This window comes from Aristolochia californica, unplaced genomic scaffold, assembly GCF_029961685.1.
Source record: "Aristolochia californica isolate CCGP_79_NKW_82.1479 unplaced genomic scaffold, dmAriCali1.0.hap1 SCAF_12, whole genome shotgun sequence".
NCBI classification, from domain to species: Eukaryota; Viridiplantae; Streptophyta; class Magnoliopsida; order Piperales; family Aristolochiaceae; genus Aristolochia; species Aristolochia californica.
This window is the reverse complement of record NW_027181793.1, coordinates 2,287,265-2,313,024: the sequence shown is the minus strand read 5'-3', so window position 1 is coordinate 2,313,024 and position 25,760 is coordinate 2,287,265. Positions and strand designations below refer to the sequence as shown.

The following is a 25,760-nucleotide window of genomic DNA, read 5'->3' as shown; positions in this document are numbered from 1 at the left end:
TTATAAATCCGAACCTTTGAATCAATTGGTTAAATATTTGAACCATTAGATCGAGCAGTTAAAATAAATGAACTACAACAACCACCACATTTCATAAAATGAATAAGCTTAAACAGGTCACATCCCTTCTCTCCAATGCCTAACTCAGTTATGCAGAAGCTAACATTAAAGCCCATCTACGGTCTCTAAACAAGTAAAATTTAAGTCAATCAGGTCAGTACCATACAAAGGGCTGGATTTATGAGAAAATCATTAGAAACTGATCTCCTACTTTGATGGATTGACAGCATCTGGCTGCACCTCTGGTCTTGCAGCTTCAAATTCTGGTATCTCACTGTATGCCTTAAAGAGTCTCAGCAGGAGAGGGTACGCGGACTGCATACAGATGAGATAAATTGATCAAACCCATGAACTCGAAAAAGCTAACTTTTTTAACACTCCAATTAAAAGATTAAGAATCATTTAGGATATTTCTCTTTGGTTTCTTGTTGTCTCCTAAATGATTTTAAAATCTTATTTAACCAGCTACATCATATCCTCAACACATGAATATACACGAATGCTAACCTCACTGATACAAAGACAGTACCCACCAATACAAAGACAGAACCCACCAGATACACGATGCAAATTTAGCATGTTATGGTTAATCATGATTAACATAAAATAACTGAAACGGGGGGAAAAAATCCTAGCCAACCTGAATGCAAAAGAAACGTGTTGAATGAATGAATTTGTAGCTTAAGGGAAACTGGAGAGAACATGAGGTGGAAAGAAAATGACTTGATGAAGATAAAGATGCGATGTATACTTAAAAAACTACTTATACGAAAACTAAAATCAAGAGGTGCACTTCACCATGGACACCAAGCTTTCTAATGTTTGAGGAAAAAAGCCATTTGTTTTCAAAAATAGGAAGCAGGTGAAATATTTGTCTGGAAGATGTGACTCCACATAAAGCATCTTTATTTCTGTATGCATTTAGTTTTTAACATTCTAACAGGCAAAAAAAGATTTCTAAGCGTTTCAAATTGAACCCTAAGTCAAACATAGTCAATAACAAAACTAAAAAAGCTGCTTTTATCTATATCATATGAGCACTAAGTCCAACTACAAAGGGTTAGCCTTGTTTAGTTCTTGTAAACAGGGAAAATACTCTTTTTTTGTTCGTCTACTATTAGGAAGATATCATGTGCCTAATTGGGTGGTTGAAAGATTTACAAAGCGAGATTTTTAAAGGCAAACAAAAACAACAGAAGAAGTATATTTTTCAAGGAAAAATCACATTAAAGGATAATATATCCAACTAATTATTCAATAAAGTTGAAAGTCCATCTCTAGTGCTCAAGAAGCCATATTGGCTTTCAAGTTTTTCTCATTCTAATAACTAATTAGTGATTTTTCATCTTCAACCCTTTTCAATTCTTTTTTTCCCCAACTAAAATGGCTAATCAGGTTTTAACACGTCAGATTTTCTTTTCGTCTATCTGAAGGCCAAATCAGATATTTGCATAAAAAACTGCATTTAAACCAACAGAAATGAGGTAAACCATAACCGCAGCCTCCAAAATATACATATCAGGAGAGAGTTAATAGCATAACAAGTCTGACTAAAAAGGCTAATTAGGTTTTATCATATCAGATTCTCATTTCTTCTATCTGAAGGCTAAATAAAATATTTGCAGTAAAAACTTCATGTAAACAAACAAAAATGAGATAAAACATTAATGCAGACTCCAAAACCTACAAATCAGGAGAAAGAGAATACCATATCAAGTTTGAACCGGTGTATCGCAGCATGAATCTGAGGTTTCAAAAATACATCAGCCTGAAAATTGACAATCAGGTGTTTGGATCATCTTCACTAAACTATTACTTATTGAACACAAATTCACCTGCAATCCTACATATTTTCTGTAGTCATCAAGGCCCAAAATAATATATCTATTCAGGAAAAGAAGAATTGTAGGAAACTCTAGTATAGATGAAGTTTGATGTAAACTCTGATTCGAACTTGTAAGGAATATGCGTCCCATTAGAACTAGTCAATTTATGTAAATGTTATACATTAATGAATGAGGGGAAGTCGATGGTCTCTCTCTATCGGGTGTTTCCCATTGGGAAAATTGGGGCTTGATCGCGCATATGGTGGGCCCATGCAGAACCTCGTTATGGCCACCTGGGATCCTCCCCCTTGCGACTGCATCAAACTCAATTTTGATGGCAGTGCTTTAGGTTGTCCTGGGCCGGCTAGAGCTAGTGATGTTTTCAGATACGGCAATAGAGACCCTATTCTATCTTATGCAAGGCCGGTGGGCATTGTTGATTCAAATACTGCTGGAGTGAGTGCTCTTCTATTTAGCCTTCAAATCTTCAAAGAGGGTCTCCATGGCAAGTTGTTTATTAAAGGAGATTCTAAGATTGTCATCAGCTGGTGCTCAAAAGATAGCTCCCCCCTTGGCGCCACTGGCCTATCACTGATTGTATTGCTGATATTGTGTCATCTATTTATTGTAATTAGAACCTCGTTCCTCGATCAACCAATTTTTTGGCTGATATATTGGCAAAATTTGGAACCTCCCAGCAATCTCAGACTACAATAGCTTTAGAATCCGAAAGATGTTTTCTGAGATTTAAATTTCATTCCCCAATTTCAGACCACATCTCAGAGATAAAGGCATCAGTATTTCCGGAGAGGCTAGATAAAAGCTGCATAATTATGCATAAATTTTATTCAATAATCAAACACAAAAACAGTCCTTTGAAAAGCAACGCTAGTTTTGTCCTTTTGTACTCAATCAAATCATTTTGATTCAATGACTGGAAAACCAAATCATCGAGACACAGAAAAAGTTTAAGAAAAATTGTTTTGCATGACTTAATCACATGCCCATTTTTTGTTTTTTTCTTCAAAGCATGGATTCATACAGCAGTAATTCTGAAACGCTACCAATCTATTCTTTTGAAAAACCTGAGTGGAGTTAGCTTTCAGAGTGCACCTATTTTTCAAGTGGGTATAACATGTAGATCCATACCGACCCATTCAGATTTGGATTAACCTACTAAAAATAAAATAAACAATACATAAAATATGATAAAAGCATGTATTAATTAAAACTAAATGATATAAATTTATAAAAAATTATTAGTAAATAAATTCATTTTAGTATTACAAACTAAAGAATAAAGTGTTTGGATCAGTTTAAATCATGGATTGGCGACTCGTCAAGTCGACTTGGGACTTGAGTGAGCTGACTTAAATTTTGAAAGAGCCGAGTTGGCTTGGGGGTGGATTACAAGAATCGAGCGGTTGATTACAGAGCCAGGGTGAGTCACGAGTTCAGGACTTCATTTGCTATAACTCAACTCCGTCGCATAAACAGGGCATATCATAAAAAATTAAAAAAATAAACTGATTTAGGGTTTTCCTGCTGCATCTTCCTATCCAAGCGGCTCATGTCCCATCTACAACCTTATTTCAATCATTTCCTGCAACTTCCCCCCTTCTTCTAGTTCTTTCCACCACTTTTCATTCTCAGACCTATTTAGTGTCAGCCTTCAAGGAGCGTTGAGCGACGGTGACGGTGACGGTGACGGTGACGGGGGAATGAGAGACGGAGATAGAGAAGAGGGAGAGAAAGTTGTGGGAGAGGCTTGGTGGCTGATAAGAATCAGCGACGACAAACGGGAGGAGGAAGAAATCGGAGGAAGAAATCGGAGAGGAAAAAATCAGAGACTGATACTAAGAGTAAGAAATCGGTGACTGAGACTGAGAGTAAGAAATCGGAGACTGAGACTGAGAGTAAGAAATCGGATACTAAAATTGAAAAATAAGAAGACAAAATTCCCGTCATTTTTTTCAATCGCCGCCTGCCGAACGCCATTTCCCTGTTCCCCCGATTCCCGAGAAGTCGAGAACGAAAGACAAAGATTTAAGTCTCGGACTCAAAGAGTCGCAGACACCTCTTGCTCTAGGCTCCCACCTCTTGGGCCCTCGTTAAGTTAACGAGCCTGATATGGATCTCGAACTCGATTCAAGATCTAGATAAACCAAATTGAACCGAGTCGGAACCAAACCGAGCTCAAGTCGCTCACGAACCGGCTCCATTCGATGCCACCCCCAGTTGAGGATATGAGGACGTCGCCCAGAACCAGAGAACTTTAGTTCGGATCCTTGAGATCTTATTTTCGTACGATGCGCCGTGGGAACCGCGTTGAATGCAAAATTTCGTAGCATAGGGGCACCACAACCATGGCCCGTGTCACTATCCCAGAAACAACCAACTCTGGCTTCTGCTGGAGTCAGCTAGGCCGCGCCATCCACCACTTTCTTCCACCCCCATCATCGTCCAGCACCTACCCTCCCTGATCATACTATACCCCTTTGCTCCCAAACCCGACAATCCAGATGCCCCACTGGTTTTGACCGCCTCCTCTATACTGCCTTGGTCTCCTCCAACACGCCATGCCACGCCATCGGCTGAGGGCCAGTTCATATCGGACTGGTTCCAATGGCACCTACGCCTGGGATGACTTTCCTACGTCTTCATGCTGATCAATCCCACCTCTGGCTTGGTATCAGATTTGGAGGACTTGTGGGAAATTGTTTATCTCACTAGCACCGGCAGCAGCAACCCTGTACCTGGTCAACAAGCACCCCCACCCCCTGTCACTGTTGCGCCCTCAGACAGCCTTCTGCCCTTATGTCTCAGACTACCTACCCCACCTTTCCCATCAACGCCTAGTCCCCCACCACACTGACACCCCTACCCCCTACCTGGCATTGCATCGATACCAGGACCACCCCCCCCCCCCCCCCTGACACTTGGACATCTCTTTTCCCGCCTTGTGACCCCCCCAACTTGGGACGACTGCCAGCATCTCACACACCTACAACAACCCGATTCCCCCACCCCGACTCCCACATAACCATCCCCATAGCCCCCTTTTCAACCAGAACCCCCTCCACCCACCACAACATTTCCCATCCCCTCCCCCCAAACCCTGTCTGTCATCATTGCCCCTCCTATCGCTCGTATGGACCTCTCACCGACGAGCCAGGCCCCTCCCAAACCCACCTCCCCCCTCCTTTTCGGCAGTGAGTCTCATCTTCCTCCTCGTCTAGGACCAGTCAACCCAGGCGACCTGTTACAAGATCACCTCCTCATCTGGCTACCTGTCGTCGTGGACACTTCTCGCAAGACCCTATGCTACAGTTCGGAATCTTCTTTCCAAAAGTAACCCATCTTTTGTATGTTAAGTTGTGGAGCCTAATCAATGCCCTATGCTGAGTCGGTACACAGATCGGGAATTTTGGGAATTTTACTCTTGTATCACGGTTGCCCTAGTTTCCTCTTTATATTTGGGGCACTACTATTAGGGTTTTATCATCTGAGGAGCATCAGTTGCGACCGAGAGAGGTTAGAGAAAAACAGTTGTCAGTATGTGCGATTTCTCTTGTAAACTATTTCATCTTCATAGTGGATTATTTCAACGATGGAAGACAGAACGTATCCTCACCTTGAGGCGAATTTGTATAAATCTTGTTGTTTGTTCTTGTACTTGCTTTTCCTTTCTTCCGTGATTATTATTATTGCTCTTTATAATTTGGAATTAGGGCGTCTAATTCCTAACAAGTTGTATCAGAGCTTTGGTTCGTGATTGAGAGCAATGGTTGGCGGAGAAGGATCAACACTTGGAATCAACAAGTTCGATGGTATGGATTTTGAATTCTGGAGGATGCAGATCGAAGATTATTTGTACAGAAAAAGTTGCATATACCACTTCTGGATATGAAACTAGAAGGTATGAGAGTTTATGAGTGGAATCTCCTTGATAGAAAAGTATTGGGAGTAATCCGGTTAACACTGTCAAAGAATGTTGCTCACAATGTGGCATCGGAGAAAACCACTGCAGGGATGATGAAGATTTTGTCTAACATGTATGAGAAACCTTCAGCAAATAATAAGGTATATCTCAAGAAAAAACTCTTCAATGTAAATATGACAGAAAATATATCAATGGTATCGCATTTTAATGACTTTTTTTTTTTTAAATGTGTGTATAGACTATTAAAAAAGAGAGAACATTTGAATGAGTTTAGCACGATTGTCAAGCAATTGACATTCGTTCATATTAAATTTGATGATGAGGTTCATGCTTTAATTCTTTTGGCGTCTCTGCCAAATTGTTGGGAGCCTATGAGGGCTAGTGTCAGCAATTCCGTAAGCAATGGAAAGTTGATCTTTAATGATGTTCGGGATACCATTCTTGCGGAAGAAGTTCGTAGAAAGGACTCCAAAGAATCTTCGACATCTAATTCAGCCCTAAGTGTCGATATTAGGGGCAGGAACTTCGAGAGGAATTCCAACAAGGGCAACTATAGATGGAAGTCAAGGAATGGAAGAAGTAAGTCCAAATTCGGAAGGAATGTGGAGTGTTAGAATTGTGGCAAGTCTGGTCACATAAAGATAAACGATGCTGCAAATGCGGTGACTGAAGAAGTACAAGATGCTTTACTCTTGTCGATTGATAACCCTATTGACTCTTGGGTGTTAGATTCAGGAGCTTCTTTTTACACTACTACACATCATGAGATCATGGAGAACTATGTTGTTGGAGATCACGGGAAAGTGTATCTTGCTGATGGAGAATTTTTGGATATTATCGGTATTGGTAATGTCAGTTTAAGGATGTCAAACGGGGCAGTGTGGAAAATTCACAAGGTGAGTATGTACCAAAACTTATGCTTAATCTGATTTCAATAGGGCAGCTTGATGATGAAGATCATAATGTGACTTTTAATGGTACTGCCTGGAAAGTCACTAAGGAAACCATGGTTGTTGCACAAGGAGTTAAAACTGGAACTCTTTACATCACTTCTAATTGCAGTTGTTGATGTTGTTACTGATTCTAACTTGTGGCATTATAGGCTCGGTCACATGAGTGAGAAAGGTATGAAAGTGCGTTAGTCCAAAGGGAAGTTACCAACTGTAAACAACAGTTTGTGTGAAGGCTGTATTTTCGGCAAGCAGAAAAGGGTTAGCTTTTCTAAGGTTGGAAAGGAACAAAGATAGCAAAATTGGAGTTGGTTCACACAGATGTTTGGGGGCCTTCAGCTGTTAAGTACCTTAGTAGGTCTAACTACTATGTGACATTTATTGATGATGCAAGCAAAAAGGTATGGGTTTATTTCCTGAAAAAGAAATCCGATATCTTTGAAACATTCAAGAAATGGAGAGCAATGGTTGAGAATGAGACAAATTTAAATGTGAAGTGCTTGCAGTCAGATAATAGGGGAGAATACATAGATGATGATTTCAAGCGGTACTGTGATGATAATGGAATCAAGATGAAGAAGACTATTCCTAGAAAACCTCAACAGAATGGTGTGGCCGAGAGGATGAATAGGACTTTGAACGAGTGTGCTAGGAGTATGAGATTGCATGCGGGATTGCTAAAGATGTTCTGGTCGGAGGCTATTAGCACCGCTGCCTATTTGATCAACAAAGGTCCCTCAACACCCATTGGATTGCAAAATACCAAAAGAGGTCTAGAGCGGGAAAGAGGTAACTCTTTCTTTCTTGAGAGTTTTGGGTTGTGTTCCTTAAATTCACATTAATTCTGCCGTTAAAAGTAAACTTGATGTTAAATCTAAAATATGTTTCTTTATTGGCTATGGTGGTACCGAGTTTCGTTATCGCTTCTGGGATGACCAAAATTGTAAGGTTATCAAGAGCCAAGACGTGATCTTCAATGAAGGTCTCTTGTATAAAGACAGGTTAAGAACAAAGTCTGAGATCACAAGTGATTAATCCAATAAGTCAGAAGTGATTCAATTGAGAGATCTTCCAGTTATTAAGATGGAGAATATTACTCAGGAAGACTAGGAAGACATACCCCAGAAGTAAATCAGAACATTCTTATGACTAAACTCAAGAGATCTGCCAAAACTAGCAGACCACCACAGAGGTACTCCCCTACACTGAATTATATTCCGTTAACAGATAAAGGTGAACCAGAGAGTTATGAGGCACTCGCGCAAGCTGATGAATCAACCAAGTGGGAGTTGGCCATGCGGAATGAGATGGATTCACAGTTATCCAATCAGAAGATATCAAGAAACCTTTCAATCCTAGGTTGTGTTGTGTCAAATAGGGTCAAGAGATATCAGAAGAAGACTGTCCTAATGAGACCAACTATAAAGCAATGTAGATCTTCAGTCTGAAGCATACTAATATCAATTCCAAAATTAAAAAGATTTATCCATTCCTGACCAAAGAAAACAGAAGCTTCGAATTACAAACCAGAAAGACTTCATCTCCTGTGGCATATTTTCCAGCATAGTCTTGGAGCAGCTTCTCAAGTGCTGAAATTATACCCAAGTAAAATTATGTTAGGATGATGCAGAATAGCTTTGAATGCAGTCCTGTGAAGGTCAAAAAAGGACAATCAAATATTTCAGGAAATCCTATTTAACATCTTTAAGTTAAGATAAAAATAATACTAAATAAAAAAAAATCTTTAAGCTAAACCTAGTAATACTGGACTCATACATTCCTTCGCATGATTTAGTAATGCCTTGAAAAGACCCTATACAAGACTTCTCAAGATCTTAGCAGCTACATAGTTTTACTATAGATAGCTCATAACACCACTTCAACAACTTGAGTTCAACTCAAAATAGGATGATAATGAACTTCTCTCAAAGTAGAATGATAATGAACTTCTCTCAAAGTTGAATGATAATGAACTTCTTTACTTAACCATTTGCATATGTTGGCTCAGGGACCACATCATGACAAAACAGAACTTTTAACCAACTCTGAGGGACCACATAATGCCAAAACAAAAAACGTTTAACCAACTCTGAGCTCATCAATTAACAGGAACTTCTTGTTAACATATTCATCCTAACTCCTTATTCAAAAAAAAAAACATATTAATCCTAACTCCTCGAAAGGTAACACAACAACCAACTATTAGGTTCCCTGAACATCTTACTGGATAAGCCTCATAACTACACCTAAATATAGGTGTAATTTACTAAATTTTTGTGGATACATGATGCTGCCAATCGCTGCAGATACATGATGCTGCCAATCGCTGCAGATACAAGATGCTGCCCGATCTCCTCCCTGTTACAGAATGTATTTATATGTGACTTTCATATAATTAATATGTTTTTGAAATGGTTTCATATAATTATTATCACTATATGGACTTGATGTCAAAATCGAGAGCTAATTTTTCAATGTAATTCTTATGTAAGTCAATAGCACTTGTCCAAATACATGAAATTAGTTAAGTTAATAAAAGAAGAGCGAGCAGTAGGGGGTATGTTTGGCTTATAACAAAAAAAAAAAGAAAAAAAAAAAAACAGTTTCTTCATCAAGCAGCATCCCAACTCCTCCTAGGCTGATTTTTTATTTCATAGTCATTAGTTCCAATCAGCTTTAACAACGAAAATTGACTCAACAAGAAAGGAACCCCTTGAACCATCTCTTCTTTTAACTTTGCCAGAGTCTGTCATCATGCTTGTGTAACTTTATACATCTCCTTTCCAACAACAGTTTTCCCCTGGAACCATCTCTTCTTTGAACTTTGGCAGAGTTTGTTATTGGGTATGTCTAACAATATACATCTCAATTCCACCAACAGTTTTTAAACACAGCATTGTCAGCAAATACACTCAAACCAATCCACCTGGGGGCAAACACCACCCACACTAAACATGTAAGCAAATACCCTGAGATCTGACATGTAATCCCTCTAAATGAGTGAAAATTATAGGTAAGTTTGAGTTAAAAGTCAGAGGGCAATTTTATAATTTTCTTTGTTTTACAGTTAATATATAAGAGATAAGAGGAGAGGATCGAGTTTATGTTGCTGGAACCCTCTCAAACAGTTGCCGCAAGCCTGTTTCTCCTCTCTCTCAAATCCTTTTCTTTTATTCTTTCTTTTCACAGCAGCATCTATCAATTTTCCTCTTCCACTTTCTGAAGTCTCTGATTTTTTATTTTTTTATTTTTGAAATGATGCTAAATTTTATTAAGAGAGAGCTCAAACGAGCAAATTACAAGGGGGGGAGACCTTCCCAAACAATGAGAGATTGCTGGAAGGTTCCAAATTTTGCCAATTTATCAGCCAAAGAATTAGCTGATCTAGGAACGAGGTTCCAATTATAATGAATGGATGATACATTGTCAACAATACAATCAATGATTAGCCAGTGGAGCCAAGGGTGGGAACTATCTTTTGAATACCACCTGATGACAGTCTTTGAGTCTCCTTCGATAAGCAATTTGTCATGGAGACGCTCTTTGAAGATTTAGAGGCTGAATAGAAGAGCACTGACATCAGCAATAGTTGAATCAGCAATAACCACCAGCCCAACATGGGATAGAATAGGGTCTCCAGTACTGTCTCTGAAAACACCACCAGCTCCAGCCGGCCCAAGACAGCCTAAAGTACTGCCAACAAAATTGAGATTGATGCAATCGCAAGGGGGAGGATCCCAGGAGGCCATAACTAGATTCCTGCAAGGGCCCGCCATATGCACGATCAAACCCCAATTTTCCTAAAGAGAAACATCCGATAGAGAGGCAAACTGATTCCTAGTATGTAACCAACTCGAGATAAGGTCCACTGCCTAAGAAGCTATATTATCCGGGGCGCTAGCCTTGGAGTTGAATCTCCGGTTATTTCACTCGAGCCATAGGCACCATGGGACATGCACAAGGCATGCCAAGAGAATTAGCTTGGCCAACCTAGGAAGGCGAATCCCCACAACCATCTCATAGGTGCCAACAAGGTCCTGATGTAGCCCCATTTGGAGTCCAATCTTCTAAAAGATCTTCATCCAGACTTGCCAAGAAAAATCACAATGTAAGAGAACATGCTGAACTGTCTCGTCGCACACACCACAAAGGGGACAAGTATAATTGGGGGTTGTGTAGCCTCTTTTATTGAGGTTGTCAATGGTGAGGATATGTTCCCTGATGGCCGTCCACACGAAGAATTTGATTTTACTAGGCGTTGAGAGCTTCCATGCCAGGTTTGCCTTGTGCTCATGCATGTTGTAATCTTGCTTTCTAATATGAGAGTAGGCGGATGCAACTATGAATCGGCCATTAATGTTAGACTTCTATGTCAGTTTATCAACAGTATGCTCACGAATAGTAATGCTACAGAGTCTAGAGAGGAGAGAGCAAAAAATCGAAGTTTCCTCATCATTTAATCCCCGGCAAAATGTGAGACTCCATGAGCAATCTCTCCAAGAATCGGCCACTGAGCAAGGGAGGTCCCTCGCCACCCTAGAGAGCCCCAGAAAATCCTCGGAGAGGGGGCAAGGGACGGGGGCCGCACCATTCATCCGACCAAAAGAGGAGGGTCCTTCCATTGCCTGTGTGAAAGGAAGTTGCATCTCTGAAAATTGGGAGGAGCTTTTGAATTGATTTCCATATCGGGGATAGAAGGCGAGTAGCGCCATCCTCCCTCCACCAGGCACCCAAAGGTTGAAGATAGAACCTAACCATATTTCCCTATAGGTTGTTGTGCTTGATGTTGAAGTTCCAGATCCATTTGAGCATAAGGGCATTGTTCATCTCCTTCGTAGGCCGTATGCCTAAGAGACCCCAATTGCGGGGCATGCAAATATCCTTCCAACTCACCAAATGATATCTAAAGGTGTCCTCTGATCCTCTCCAGAGAAAACGCCGACGAATAGCGTCAATCCTATAGCAAACGGAGGTCGGACAGTGCATGAAGGATAATAAATAGTTTGGTAATCCTACCAAACGAGACTTGAGGAGAGTGAGTCGCCCTGCAGTAGATAAAAACTTGCCCCTCCAAGTAGCTAGTCTATTTTCAAATTTCTCAATCAGGGGGACCAAAGCGTTGTCGAAGGCTGTGAGTCAAAGAGTGGGAGTCCAAGATATGAAACTGGTAAATTTTCCACTGAGCACCCCAAATAGTCAGCCATACCCCAAAGCACAAATGAGACGATATGATAGCCTAAGAGGGTGGTTTTTTTCTAGTTAATGTTGTGACCAGAAGCCAATTCAAATAGTCCCAATACAGCACGTAATTTTCAGATCTGATCCATAGTACCAAGCCCAAAACAAATGGTATCGTCTACAAACTGAAGGATCGGCACATCAAAGGCTGCACAGTCCGTCGTGAGGAGGAGCCATCCCAAGTTCTTGGCCGAATAGATCAATGAGGATAGATATTCCACTACCACATTGAAGAACAAAGGGGAAAGGGGGTCTCCTTACTTGATTCCCCTGGATCCCTTAAAATACCCGCAAGCCATTCCGTTGAGAAGAACGGAGTAGCTTGCAGAGGAGATGCAACTTTGAATCCAGAAGTGTCATTTTTCCCCGAATCCCATCTTTCCCAAGAGTGTCCAAAAGCTTCCAATTAACTCTATCAAAGGCTTTCTCAAAATCAAGCTTTACGATGAATCTGGGGAGCTTTAAAGCCTTAAAATGGTGGATGGACTCGTGACATGCCATAGCCAAACCTAATATATTCCTTCCCTTAATAAAAACACTCTGGCCATGATGAATGGCAATAGGGAGAACCACCCTGAGGCGATTGGCAAGGAGGCACGCAACCACCTTGTAGGCACTGGTGGTGGGACTGATCGGTCGGAAGTTAGATGGAAGTTCTGCCCCTTCTTTTTTAGGGACGAGGGCAATAAACGAAGCTTCGATGCTCCTAAATCCGATGTCATGCTGATAGAATGAGTGGACCATGCAGGCAATGTCGTCTCTGTTGAAGGCCCAGCATCGGCAATAGAATTCCCCGTTGAAACCATCCAGACCCGGAGCGCAATCCAAAGGAAGAACTAGTGCTGCTTTTTCAATTTCCTTACTGGAGAAAATGAGCTCGATGAGACCAGCTACAGCCAAAGGAATAGCCTGGAAATGAACCCTTTCGAAGAAAGACGAACTGGCTGGCAATCAGAATATAAATCTACAAAAATGTTCACCAGTGAGTCTGAAATAAGGGATCGATCCAAGGTGATCTCACCATTGACGTTGGGCGTGGTGATTCGATTAGCTCTTCTCCGTGCAGAGGCGGCTACATGGAAAAATTTAGTATTGGCATCCCCATCAGTAAGCCACTTAAATCTTGCACGCTGCTTCCAGTGCAAGAGCTAACTATGAGTGAAGGATTGCATTTGCCCTTGGAAGGAATATCTCTGGGTTACTTCCAAGGAAGAGAGGCTTCTAGATTCCTCCTCAGAGTCAAGAGTGGCAATCTGAGAAAGGATGGAGGCTCTCTCGGCTGATCAAAAGGTCTTTCTCACAGAAACCCAGGACCGCATCAACATCTTGAGCTTGGCTAGGAAAGTCCACCCGCTCGGGCTAGCCACGACCATCCTCTCCCAGAAGGACTGGATAGAGGGGTCCGCCATCCAAGCATTGTTGAATCTGAAAAAAGGGGGGGTGTCGAAGTGGGTATCTACCATAATCGGCCAATGATTGGAAACGACCCTATTGAGAACTTTGCTTGTGGCATTGCTGTATAACTGGAGCCAGACATTGTTGGCTAAGAAATAGTCAAGCTTAGAGAGGACGAGGGGTTGTCAGCCATTTGACCAAGTGAAGATCTTCCCAGATAGGGTAATCTCATCAAGATCCCAGCTGCCAATAAAGTCTGCAAATAACTTCATGGAGGTAGTGATTCACCCGGAGGGTAGGGATTTCTCGTGGCAAAAGCGGGTAACATTGAAATCACCCGCAAGCATCAGAGGAATGGGCTACCTCTGACAAGTCCTCAAAAGGTCATCCCAAAAGAGATGTCTCTCATGGTGTCTAGTAGGACCATACACACCCACAAGGCACCAAATGTTCCCCGATCTTTTGTCTCTCAACTTTATTCCAAGGGAGTAAGTGCCACAACAACGATCGAGCACCTCAATGGTATTGGTGTCCCACACCATCAGAATGCCACCAGCCAATCCAATCGCATCCACAGAAATCCATCCAGGCTCCTTAAGAGGCCACAACTCGCGGTTATATCCAAGGGGCAGAGAAGCCGCCTTGGTTTCTTGAATAATAGCAACATTTGCCTTGGTAGAGGCAAGGAGGTGCCGAACTGAGGCATGACAACATGCAAATCCAATTCCATGAACATTCCAAGAGAAAATGATCATTGATCACTAGTCTTCTTGGACTTCTTAGACAAGTGGTTATCTCCCTGGAGGGGCTCCGTGCAGACCGTACCCATCACCTTGGCAAGTTCCACTATCTGGAGAGCAACCACATAATTTGAGCTCTTTCACCCGGCTTTGGAAAGATGAAGTCCCCTATCTCTAGGTTGCAGGTAGGGGTGGCATCAAGCCGAGCCGAGCTCGAACCTGCCTATGTTCGAGCCGAGCTTGATTTAAATATGTCAAACTCGAGCTCGAGCCGAGCCTAGGCTCGACCCTAAAATTGTTATCGAGCTCAAGCCTAATAATTTTAACCGAGTTCGAGCCGAGCTCGAGCTTCAATATTCATTTAAAACTTTTCAAAAAATACATTTCTCGAGTTCGTGCTCCAACATACATTTAAAAGTTTTCAAAAAATACATGTCAAATATATTGTATATAAAATTATGCATCCATTTTACATAAAATTGGGAATGACCTCTATTAAAATTGGGCATAAGGGTGGCATCGAATCCAGTCGAGTCCGAACCTTGTTCAAGCCGAACTTGATTTAAATATTTCGAACTCGAGCTCGAGCCGACCCTAGCCTCAAACCTAAGATTGTAATCGAACTCGAGCTTAATAATTTTAACTGAGTTCAAGCTTAACCTACATTTAATACTATATATAAAATATATGTCAAATAAATTATATATAAAATTATGCATACATTTTAAAAAAAGAATGATAGGGGAGGTTCAGGATTGAATTTCAATAATGGATTAAAACGCACCAATATTAATCCTTTTTACTCCAAATGTTGTCTAGCTTGTTTTGTAATTTTTAAATCTGGTCATAAATTTACTTTGGCCTCCTAAGTGCCCTTGGTTGAAAATTTATATTCTAGGAAAAACTAGAAATGTTTTTCCTATGATACATATTTCCAAAAAAACCATTAAATAAAACCCTATTACTATTAGTGACTTATTAGAAAATTACAAGAAATATTTTAAAATTTTCTTAGGAAAGTTAAACGGACCTCTTATTGCCTCTTCTAGGGAAATAAATAAAAATTAATAATCAATCTAATATATTACTATACTTATCGATAAATTTTTAATCAAATAAAATGTCAAACACAAAATTGCAATGAAAATTGCCTCATGCGAAAAGTATTTTTTTTTGAGAAGAGTTGCCTCATGCGAAAAGTATTACAGCATCAACTGTCAAATACTTATTCAAAAAACATTTATACGGTTTTCTAGCTCATCTTGGCAGGAAAATCTTACTTAGAAAATTATATGATTTTTTAATAAGAATTTTCAATTAGAAAAATATTTACAAAAAACATGAGACACTAATAGTCCCTAGAAACTTATTTCTACTAAAATGTATTTTTAATTTCTTCAAGAGCACGAGGAAGGAGAGTTTAAGGAAAAAAAAAAATTTATGGCTCCTAGTTCTGGTATCTTATGATTATTAACCAAACCAGACGTGAAACGTGGCACCTTGAGCGCTCGACAAAAATCTCCCATATTTTGAAAATGTCTCTCGGTCATCTAGAAATTTCTACTTCTTCGGAAGTGATAAATAAATGCAGACAAAGCTCGTGACAGTCCTCGGCCTGTTTCAGAGATCTGGGAAGAGAACGCTAAAAGATAATGGTGTGGGAACAAGAAGACTTTAAACACGAAGATGAGCCCTTTCGAGAGGCCCCCTTGGCCTTCGATTTCCTTTCTCTCTCTTCAAAACCTAAGGTAAGTTCGGTGCTCAAATTACTACAATTTGCCTCTCTTTCCTTTTTCTTTTTTAATGTTTTTTGGCGGGGATTTTATTTTTATTCTATTATAGTTTGAGAATCATAAGTAGAATGGTTCTCGTGGATGAAGCAAAGAGTTATATGAAGAATTAATTGCTTCCTTGGTGTTTGCTTTAGTTGATAAAATGTGATACGAAAACATTCTGCTTTTCGCTCTATTTTTATTTTCTTGTAGCAACTTTCTCTTTTCGGGAAGTGAAGGGGGTTACGGCGCCGACGAGGACCTGTCGGCGGGGATGACTGCTGCAACGGAGGCGGCGGTGACGGAAGCGGGGGCGACGGAAACAGAGGGTAATGTGAGGGAAGGAAGAAATCAAACGAATGGCCACAGAGGCGGTCGGCGAGCAGCTGTTGACGGCGACAACAGCGGACTGGTGGGGCTCGGCGGTGACAAGGAGAGGAAGAATCCCCCCCCCCCTTCGCTCCCGCTCCCGACTCAGCCCGTTAACAAGCCGTCGAGCCGAACCTGGATTCGGTCGAGCTCGGCTCGTTAATTTAAATGAGCCGATCCCGGATCTCAAACTTGGCTCGAGATCCAGGGATACCAAATCGAACCGAGCCGAGCTCAAGCCGCTCACGAGTAGGCTCGGTTCGAAGCCACCCCTAGTTGCATGGGTATCTAGTAGTAACATTGGGACTACCCTGGAGAAGCTGTCTCGGTTGACCTCTACTCCGATGCTAGTAGGTGGCAAGGGGAGGAGGAGTTTTGGGGTGGGGATTTCTCGGAGGTGAGGGAGGGGGAGAGTTCATTATCTGAGTTGTGGCTTGAGGGGTGTGAGGACTGTGGTATAGATTTATAAGAAGGCCTACGGGGCTTTTAAAGTGGGGGGAAGGAGGGGGTGTGGTTATTTCGGGGGATAGGGTGGGAGGGTGAATGGCAGTTGTAGGTATCTAGGGGTTGGGATAGATTTTGTCTGGGATAAAATTTGTGGTGGGTTGAGATGGGCGGGTGGGTGGGTGGTATGGTAGGTTGGAGGGAGGGACTATCAAGGAGACAGTTGCAATAGCATCAGTGCCAGTTGTAAGACTGGTTGGGTGAGGACGCATCTGCTGAGGAAAAGAGACCAGGGTTGCTGCTCTCAATGTGCGGACAAGCTGTAAAGAATCTCTAGATTCGGCTGCAGGACTCTCGAGGTCACATTTCTGAAGTCTTCCATATCTGCCAACTCAATGCGGATCTAGAATCAGGCATTATCCACCATAATGCATCGGAAGTAGTGTCATTCACAAGGACGAAAAGGATTGACGAGGATCCGGGCCTCATCAAGGCGATGCCAGTGTTCAGTAAGAGGGTCCAGAGCAATTATGGCGCCAAACTCCAAGATGATGCTCGTGAAAACCTCATTGTACCATAGTTCCGCAGGGAGGCCGATGACTGTAGCCCATTGTCCAAATTGACTAGAAGGAGTCGAGGGGAGCCATTCTGATATCCCAATGATGCCCAAGGGGGTGTGGGGTGTGAGAGCAAGGGCCGCAGCAAACTCTTGTTGGGTTTCAAAATGAACAAGCCAGGATTGGGGGTTGAGGTAGGAAATTTTGGGTGTGTAGGGGAGGTGAAGCTCATCAGTCAGCCGTTGAAGGATGTTGGATTTGACGATACTGGGGGAGGTGTGGACTAGGATAGAGCGGGCCAGAGATTGTCGCCCTTTATGGAGCAAGTTGGGAGGGATTTGGATGGTTTTGGATGTTTCTGAGTGAAGAAGGTGTGTTGGGACATGGTGGCCTCAAAAGAGGTTCTGAATGACTGGGTTAGGGGGTTTTGAAGGAAGGGGAGGGCTGAGTGGAGGGAGAGGTGGGCTCAGGGGGGTGTTTTGTCTCTGATGGGGGGGGGGGTTGTCGCCGAAGCTGGTGGTCCCCCTACCGGAGTCAACGCTGGAGAGAGACTCTAGATGGCTTCTGCGAACACCTTCCAGCCGAATCCCGAGTTGGTGGCCTTGGGAATATAGATCCTGGCGAGCACTGATGAACCACGACAATGGACAACACAACACTCTCTTCGTTCCCGAAAGGAGCTCATCAACAAGAAGAAAATCGAATCCTATGTCCAAGTTCACGGGTTCGATTGGCTTCGTTTGTGACTCGTTGGAATTGAAGAACGAAGCTTGAAATGGCTTCCATCGGAACACAGATGAAGGACATCTTCAATCCGTCAGCAAAGGAGATGTGAATCACCTGTCTAGAGCTCCAGGCGACTATCCCCACTGTAACTTTCTTCTTTCCATAACTGAAACGGAAAGGATGATTCCTCTTCTTTCGCTAAGAGATCATCTTCCAGTTGGCATCGAAATCTTCCGTAGGAGGTTTCAAAGACTCGTCAAAGGGGAGCTCCAAGATTTCCGAGCATCTGGAGTGACATTTTTTTGGATTTGATCTTCTATGTCTTCTCGGCGAGACGTCATCTTTCCGTCAATCGGCATCGAAGAAGGTGATTGTGTCCTTGCCGAAAATCCTTCGTCGTGGGTTCCGGTCACCGGCCATGGGGATGGTGATCGGAGAAGGGTCCCGGCTCATTTTCGAAAATCGGTGCACATTAACGCACTCGAAGCTCTCGATGCACATTACGCAATTCTCCGACGCATGTTACCAATGGCTCACATATTTTCCTAAGTCTCTGATTTTACAACAATGATTACAATATATGAACTGTTTGATTCTCCCAGCCAAATATTGCAAAATACAATAGCTATTTCTCTCATTTCAAATGGCACAGACTATAATGAGTTAAAGAAAATATTAATCGTACTCGGTCTCCAGCATCAACCCAAAAATAGATGATACATAATATAACTTATAAGCACAAACACTGCACATCCAGTCCTTCCAGCTTCAAAAAATTAAACAACATACAGAAATAACACAAGGACATTCTCAAGATAGAACAAGTTTTTTTCAAGTTAGCAATCTTTGCATCACACCTGTCTGCCTAAGCAACACCTTTTTGTACTATTATGTATAGTAACAAATACATACATATGTACCTGTGTGTATGCATGTTTGTATGTGTATTTATATATGTATTTACATATAACTATGTATGTGTATATATAAACTTATGTGTAGATGTGTCTCTGTCTATGTATGTATACATATGAATGTGTTTTTGAGTGTCTGTGTGCGCCCATGTTGTGTGTATGTGTGTGTGTGTTGAATTTTATGTCATAGGTAGGTCAAGGTAACAGGTATTATATCATCAATATTGGGATTATGAAGAAAACATAATATTTATAAAGATGTAATTCACATTAAAATTATAATGAATCTACCTGTGAAACCTTTTCCAATATGATATTGAAGCCATGCACTCGTCTCATCAGAATTTAACTTTTCATCAATGTATTTCTGTTGTTCAGGCAGCAAAAACAAAAAATTTATTACAATACATCGTGTAAAGCGCATGCATGCACATCCCACACAAATATATAGATGAAACTATGAAAATACACATCCCACACAAATGTAGATGACATCCCACACATCATGTCACGAAGCCACAGACTATAAAAATACATTTGATAGAAGAAGCTAGAATATGTGTAACTAAGCCACTACCTTGAAAAATCTTTAAGGAACAAGTTCAAACAGAAGACCATACATTTACAAATGTTGTTTGCAGCAAGCAGTAGCACTCTCTGATAGTAACAATAATAGCACTAGTAATAATAATAACAATAATAATCTTAGCAAAGAGAAGAGAAACAAAGCTACTCAAGCAACTAAAAAATATTATTAACTCTTCAAAACTTTAGTCCAAAAACTATAGCAGATCCTGTTATTTAAAGACTATAAAATAACCATGGACTTAACAAAATAAGTTTGTCACTACAATAGAACTTCCTAAGACTAAACTTTGTAGCACTTCCCCAGTCAGACTACAACTCTCCTCCCTTCCTTCTCGAACGTCCTCACTCACAAACTCCACTCTCTTACTCTCCCAAGAGTCACACTTCCAGCCAACCACGTATCTCACCAACTCCAAACCAGCCAAGACTACCTTTTCCTTCAACTCTCCAAACCCTTTACCTCCCCTCCTCGCACCTGCAGCCCTTGCCCTAAGCCTCAAACGCCCTCCCTGCCACAAGCCTAGACTTCCATCTCCCACTATCTTACTGACTGTCTTCCCTCAACCCTAGGACCCAAAACCCTAAATCCCCACATCATCGCACAAGTTCCATTTAAAAACTGACCCATAATCCCATAAACAAGCTCTAGCAGGCTTCTCACCCTTAGAGAAAGCCAAGGAACATCCTCTCCATAATTGGGTTTGTAGAAATTGGGGAAGATGGGGTTAAGGCGGCATTAACCCTGATTTCAGCAGAAGCAAGAAGTCGTCAAATGCAAACGGTGTAGAAGGAGACATCATACACAACTCCTAGGAAGCATCATGGTGTTCATGAACCAACATGGCAAGTTCATCCAATTGATGAGGAAGAGGATAGAAGAAGGAAGATCACTATCTGCCACATGAGCGCTTTAAGGAAACAAGAAGACCAAGTAAATAGGAAGATAGAAAGATCAAATATCACAAAATCAATAGCCAATAGAGGAGCTCAAAAGAATACTCAAACCTTGATGTCAAGGTTCATCCTAAAGGGGAGAGATTGTTACAAGCCCCTATTGGAACAGGTCATGATGACCTTAGGTAGGGTAAGTCAGAAGTGTTTGACCCTGCCTGGCTGACGTAAGGTAGAAAGAGTTTGCCCCTACAAGGGTTCTATAGAAGCAGAGTTGTAGAAGGAATCTAAGTTAAACAAGAGAGTCTAAGTTAAGAAGTGCATGTAGGAGTCTAACTTAATAAGTCTAAGTAGGAGTCCAGAGGAGAAGTTCACTAGTCCTAGGAGTCTAAGGAAGAAGGGCATCCACCAAGGAACCCTAGAAGGAATCTGATAACTAGGTCTATAATTTATGAGCTCTCAAAAACAATTGAATCATTTAGTGGATACAACTTTACTTCAACTTAGGCTACTTGAGGTGATTGACCATCAATAATCGGTCACATAGCAGCTAACCCCTTGTTAATAGTGTTATTAACTATCCCCGCCACCCCCACAACACACACACACATAGCTTCGGAGCTCCACTACCATCTCATATCTCACCATCAACCACCCTTTATCTCTCCCTAGCTCCCACGAGCTACCCCAACCATCCCCATCCTCCACAAGGTTCTTCTGCACCCACACCATCTCACTTGACCTAGCCATCACCACCCTCACCAGTCCGCTCCCCTCTAGGAGACTCGGAATCCACACTCCTATCAGTCCAAGCATAATTGGGACTATAATTTACTCCCCACAAACATCCCCCATGCCAACACTCTATCTTCCCTATGACACCCTCTCCTTAACTCAGCACTTCCCTAGTGACACTAGAGCTATCATCCCTTCTCTAGAGTCCTCACCCCCACAAACTCCATTCTCTTACTCTCCCAAGAGTCACACCTCCAGCCAACCATGTACCTATCCTCCAACACAAACTCCAAGAAATCCCCAACTCCTAAGCAGATAAGACTACCTTTTCTTTCCACTCTCTAATCCTTCTACTTCCCCTCCTCAAGCCAGAAGCCTTTTCCCAAATCTCAGACATCCTCCCACTCACAAGCCTAGCCTCCCATCTTCCTCTTTCCTTTCTCATCAACCTGCCATCCCCAAACACGAGGACCTAAAAAACCTAACTCCCCACCTCAGTGTTCAAGTTCCATGTAAAAACTGACCCATAATTCCCGTGAACAAGCTCTAGCAGGCCTCTCACCCTCAAAGAAAGCCAAGGAATGTCTTCTCGCATAATTGGGTGCGTAACATCAATGTAATTCTTAATATTGTTTAACTTATACTTAAGGGAGAGAGATCTCTAAAACTTAACCTCTCTCTTTTCTCCTGCAAATTTCACATTGTAGCAAAGCTGATTACCGTTTTGGTCTATGAGTTGAGAAACTCACAAAGGTAATGTTGTTTTTCTATTTTTGACCTATCTCCTCTCTCCTAGTTTTTTCTTTCTCCCCCTTCTTTGTACTCTATTCATTTGTTTTACCATTCACGTCCCTAGGTTTTCAAGTTCCCAGTTTCGCAACCTGAATTGCAACAATAACCTACTTAAGAACTTGGAAAGTTTCACCGCCTTCTCTGTTGATGGCATCTTTTTTAGGTGCTATCAGATTCATCAACAAGAACGAGCTCCCTAATTATCTAGGAGTTACTATGGAATCATATGCGTGCTAAGTCCAGAGTCTGTACGCCATGCCCTATTGGTTTATTCCATCGGCCAAAGTCGACGAACAGACAAAGCAAGAAAGTTGTGATTTCTCTTGCCTTCACGGACTCCGCATGAGCGTTGAGATGATGACTTGCTTGTTCTACCTTCCCCATGGGTGGTCATAGGGACCTCTTGGATGGTTACTTCCCAATGAAATCTTCCCTTGGAAACGAGATCCATTGGGCAAAGTATCGTGGTCCGCATCAATATGCTCTTGACAACAGCAACTGCTTGGTGCTTCCTCATAGAACTTTGTCATGCCTAGCAAGCCTAGGCTTCAAATATCCCCTTGTCAATAGGCTAGCAGGAGTGGATCGTCTAGAGGTGGTCTTATAATCGACCCTAAACCCTACATTGTTGTCATGGATTGTGAGGGGGCCTTGGCAGTCTTTGGGTGTCTGTACAGTAGCTATTCATCGTGATCTGGCAAGGCTGACAAAGGCAGGCCAATAGAATGTCTAGCTTCTGATCCATGTTAGCTCTAAACACCTTTTGATCAAGCTCAAAGTTGCTCATGTGATCTGAAAGAATCTAGTTGATGAAGGAAAGAGTTTGTGTTATCAATAAAAGGGCTTAGTTTGCACCCTGATCTTGGCAAGATCCGCCTCCATCTAACTGTTCACTCAATTAACTCATCCATTGCTCCTTAAGTGATTGCTGCAAATATCTAGAGTAGAGGGCCAAAACGCCTCGTCAATCAAATGAGAGTTACCTTGGCTTCTTCTTGTGAACTTCGAGTAACCTTAAAGGGTTCCCAAGAGTAATTGAAACTTTCTGAGGGAGCCTCAAGTGATTCCCGAGACCAGTAGCAACTTCTAAGTGGATCTCAGGTCACCTTGAGCTGTTTCAGAGAATAATAGCACTTCTCAAGGTAACCTCAAGTTGCCTTTTCTGAGTTGGGTGGCTAAGTCTCCACCTATATACGTGACTCACCTCATGTTTCTACGAAGGCAAAGGTTCTACCTTAACTTTAATCAAAATTCTGAGATTTCTTGATGTAAACCACATCCTTACATTTTTTTATTTTTATTTTTGAATGAAGACGTATAAGCTATTAAAAAGGAGGAGAAAGATTATTAAACCTTGCTAAACAGGGTCTTCCTCCACAACAAGGTGTTGGAGTGAAACACTTAATTTAGCCTGAGCATCAGCTAAATGATTAGCTGACCTAGGAATGTACTTCCAATTACAATTTAAAGAAGAGGATAAATTACATATATCATAAAACATGTCCCAATGCCGCCATGGTGCAACAAGCAAATTCTTGGACACAACAACAAAGAGAAGCACATAGTTAGGCCTTCCTAACCTATGAACCTCAAGGGAAAAAAATTTGCCTTGCACTGCTTCCACTTCTTCTATGATGGCAATGTCAACCATAGAATTTGAACTCTAATCAACTTTCAAATGACAAACCTATTTTTATCAAGCTTAACTACTTGAAAATACCTAAAAGAGCACCAAAATTACATAAATTTGTTATTATTTGCCTTGGTTTCTTATTTTCCTTTTCCCCTCCATCTCACAACTACTTTACTCCCTTTTCTTACTGATGTTTTATAACACTTTTGCCAATCTATACAAAGAAAACAAAGAAGGCAGTAGATATAAAATTCATCAAGAACCAAAAAATCTAGCCTGAGCCTTTTTATAACTATTAGTATGATTAAATCTCCAAGCATGGTAGCTGCAATCTACAAATCCAAGTGACTTTTTTTTTTATTCTACAAATCCTATGACTTGACAACTTTCACCATTTGAATCCTTCAACGGGAGAGCAATTACAATTGTGGCTTCATAAGGAGAATGATTTCAGCTCCCAATAAACTTCTGATTCTTATTTTCCAGGACAACAAATTGTTGGCATAACCCTCTCAATTATATGTTGCAACATGGTCATATTCGTCACAAAGTATCATCGAGCAACAAAGAATCAACTTGCATCAGGGAAAGAAGAGAAGAAACTCAGTTGCAACACTTTTAGGTGTAAGTGATAAATGGCATTTCCCTTTACAAAAAAGCTGTAAATGGCATTTCAAAACTTATAGCATTTTCAGGGAGTTAGGTACAGAGTCCAGTGGAAGTTGACCAATCCTGTTTTCATATAAATCCATGGTGAGATTTAAAGAAAGCAACTTCTGAATAAGAAAGAGTGAATAAGAAAAATTTAATTCTTGAAAAGTGAAGAAAAACCTTACCAGGATTGCCAGATTCTGATAAGGCTGTATGCTGGAGCTCACAATATTTGCTACCTAAGAAAGTGATTGCAAATTTGTATTTAAGTGCCTTACGCAATTTATAGAAAACAAAAACTTTTTCATGAAGATGGTCAAGTTAGTATAGTTGGCACTGAACAGCAACAACAACATGGGTGCTCCTTCATGAACAGAAATTTTTTTGGTGTCACTGTCCGTGCACAGAGATAAGACAACTGAAAGAAACAAAATAATGTTCATACAGGTCCAAAATCATTATACTACTTATAAGAAGATGACAAAATTTTGAAAACCTTGGGATAACTGACATGACCAAATTTGCGACCCAAGTATGACTGGGATCATTTTATTGAATATCAATTGAATCTACCTCAGTTGGCAAGTAAAATTTTGACATTTGCTTACAACAAAAATAACTGAAAGGAACAACAACGCTTAAGCTTAACATACCTGGATATTAATGGCTCTTCTTTTGAGATCATCAGGTAAGAGAGGATGCTCAGGATACTTCTCTTCCAAATACTAAATGATAATAAACCAAAGCAGTTTGGGAGAAAATTTAGGATATTCCCATCGCCCTGATACAAAGAGTGACCAAAAAGAGGGGGAGTGGCAAGTCGGTGTTTACTAACCAGTAAGATGGCTAAAGAATCCCCTACTACCGTGTCACCGTCCACCAGTACCGGAACGAAACCCAGAGGATTCAGCTCCAAAAATTCTAGCAGTTGGAAATCTCCCAGTTATAACTATACGTTAATAAGGTATATGACTGTATGATTGAAGGCATAAGTGCTCACCTGGACTGAATTGTTCTCCTTTAAGGAGATTCACAGGTTTGTACTCGTATTTCAAACCTATGACAAACTCAACATCAAAAGATACAAAATCCACAAAGACACATGTATAATAAATAGAAACTCATAGATTTTTTTCTGCCATCAAAGTCCGGGATAAAATTGTCTCAGTAATAGTAAAGCAGACTGAAAAATAAAATAAAATCATAAAAAATGACCTTGCTGGAAAAAAGAATAAATCTGACCTTTCAAGTTGAGAGCAACGCGGACGCGCCACGAACAGGAACTCCGGTAGTAGGAGTAGAGCTGCAGACTGGGGCCGCTTGACATCGTCTTTGGGGAAAACAGACGTAAAATTAAGAGTCAGCCAGAAGCGTCGTCGTAACCGGCCTAAATAGTAGTTGGATGACAGCATTGCCTCAGAAGAAGCCTTGTATTAACCGTCAGGATTTGTCGCCCCGGCTTAACGAAGAGCCCAGAAAGCACGCACGACGCTTCGCAAAGGTTTCTCCGCTTTCTCAGCCTGACGCCGTTGCTGA

At 41.3% G+C, this 25,760-nt stretch overlaps 1 protein-coding gene across 1 annotated transcript; it reads right to left on the bottom strand.

The window, feature by feature from the left end:
- On the bottom strand, positions 1 to 25,760 carry LOC137945789 (glutathione S-transferase zeta class-like). The gene is made up of 9 exons (XM_068791813.1): positions 25,467 to 25,760; positions 25,225 to 25,281; positions 25,060 to 25,145; positions 24,878 to 24,949; positions 24,410 to 24,463; positions 19,226 to 19,301; positions 8,307 to 8,368; positions 1,769 to 1,828; positions 1 to 375 (listed from the first exon to the last, which is right to left on the bottom strand). Exons 1-9 carry the CDS (start codon positions 25,549 to 25,551, stop codon positions 268 to 270), a joined length of 660 nt encoding a protein of 219 aa, XP_068647914.1. The 5' UTR covers positions 25,552 to 25,760; the 3' UTR covers positions 1 to 267.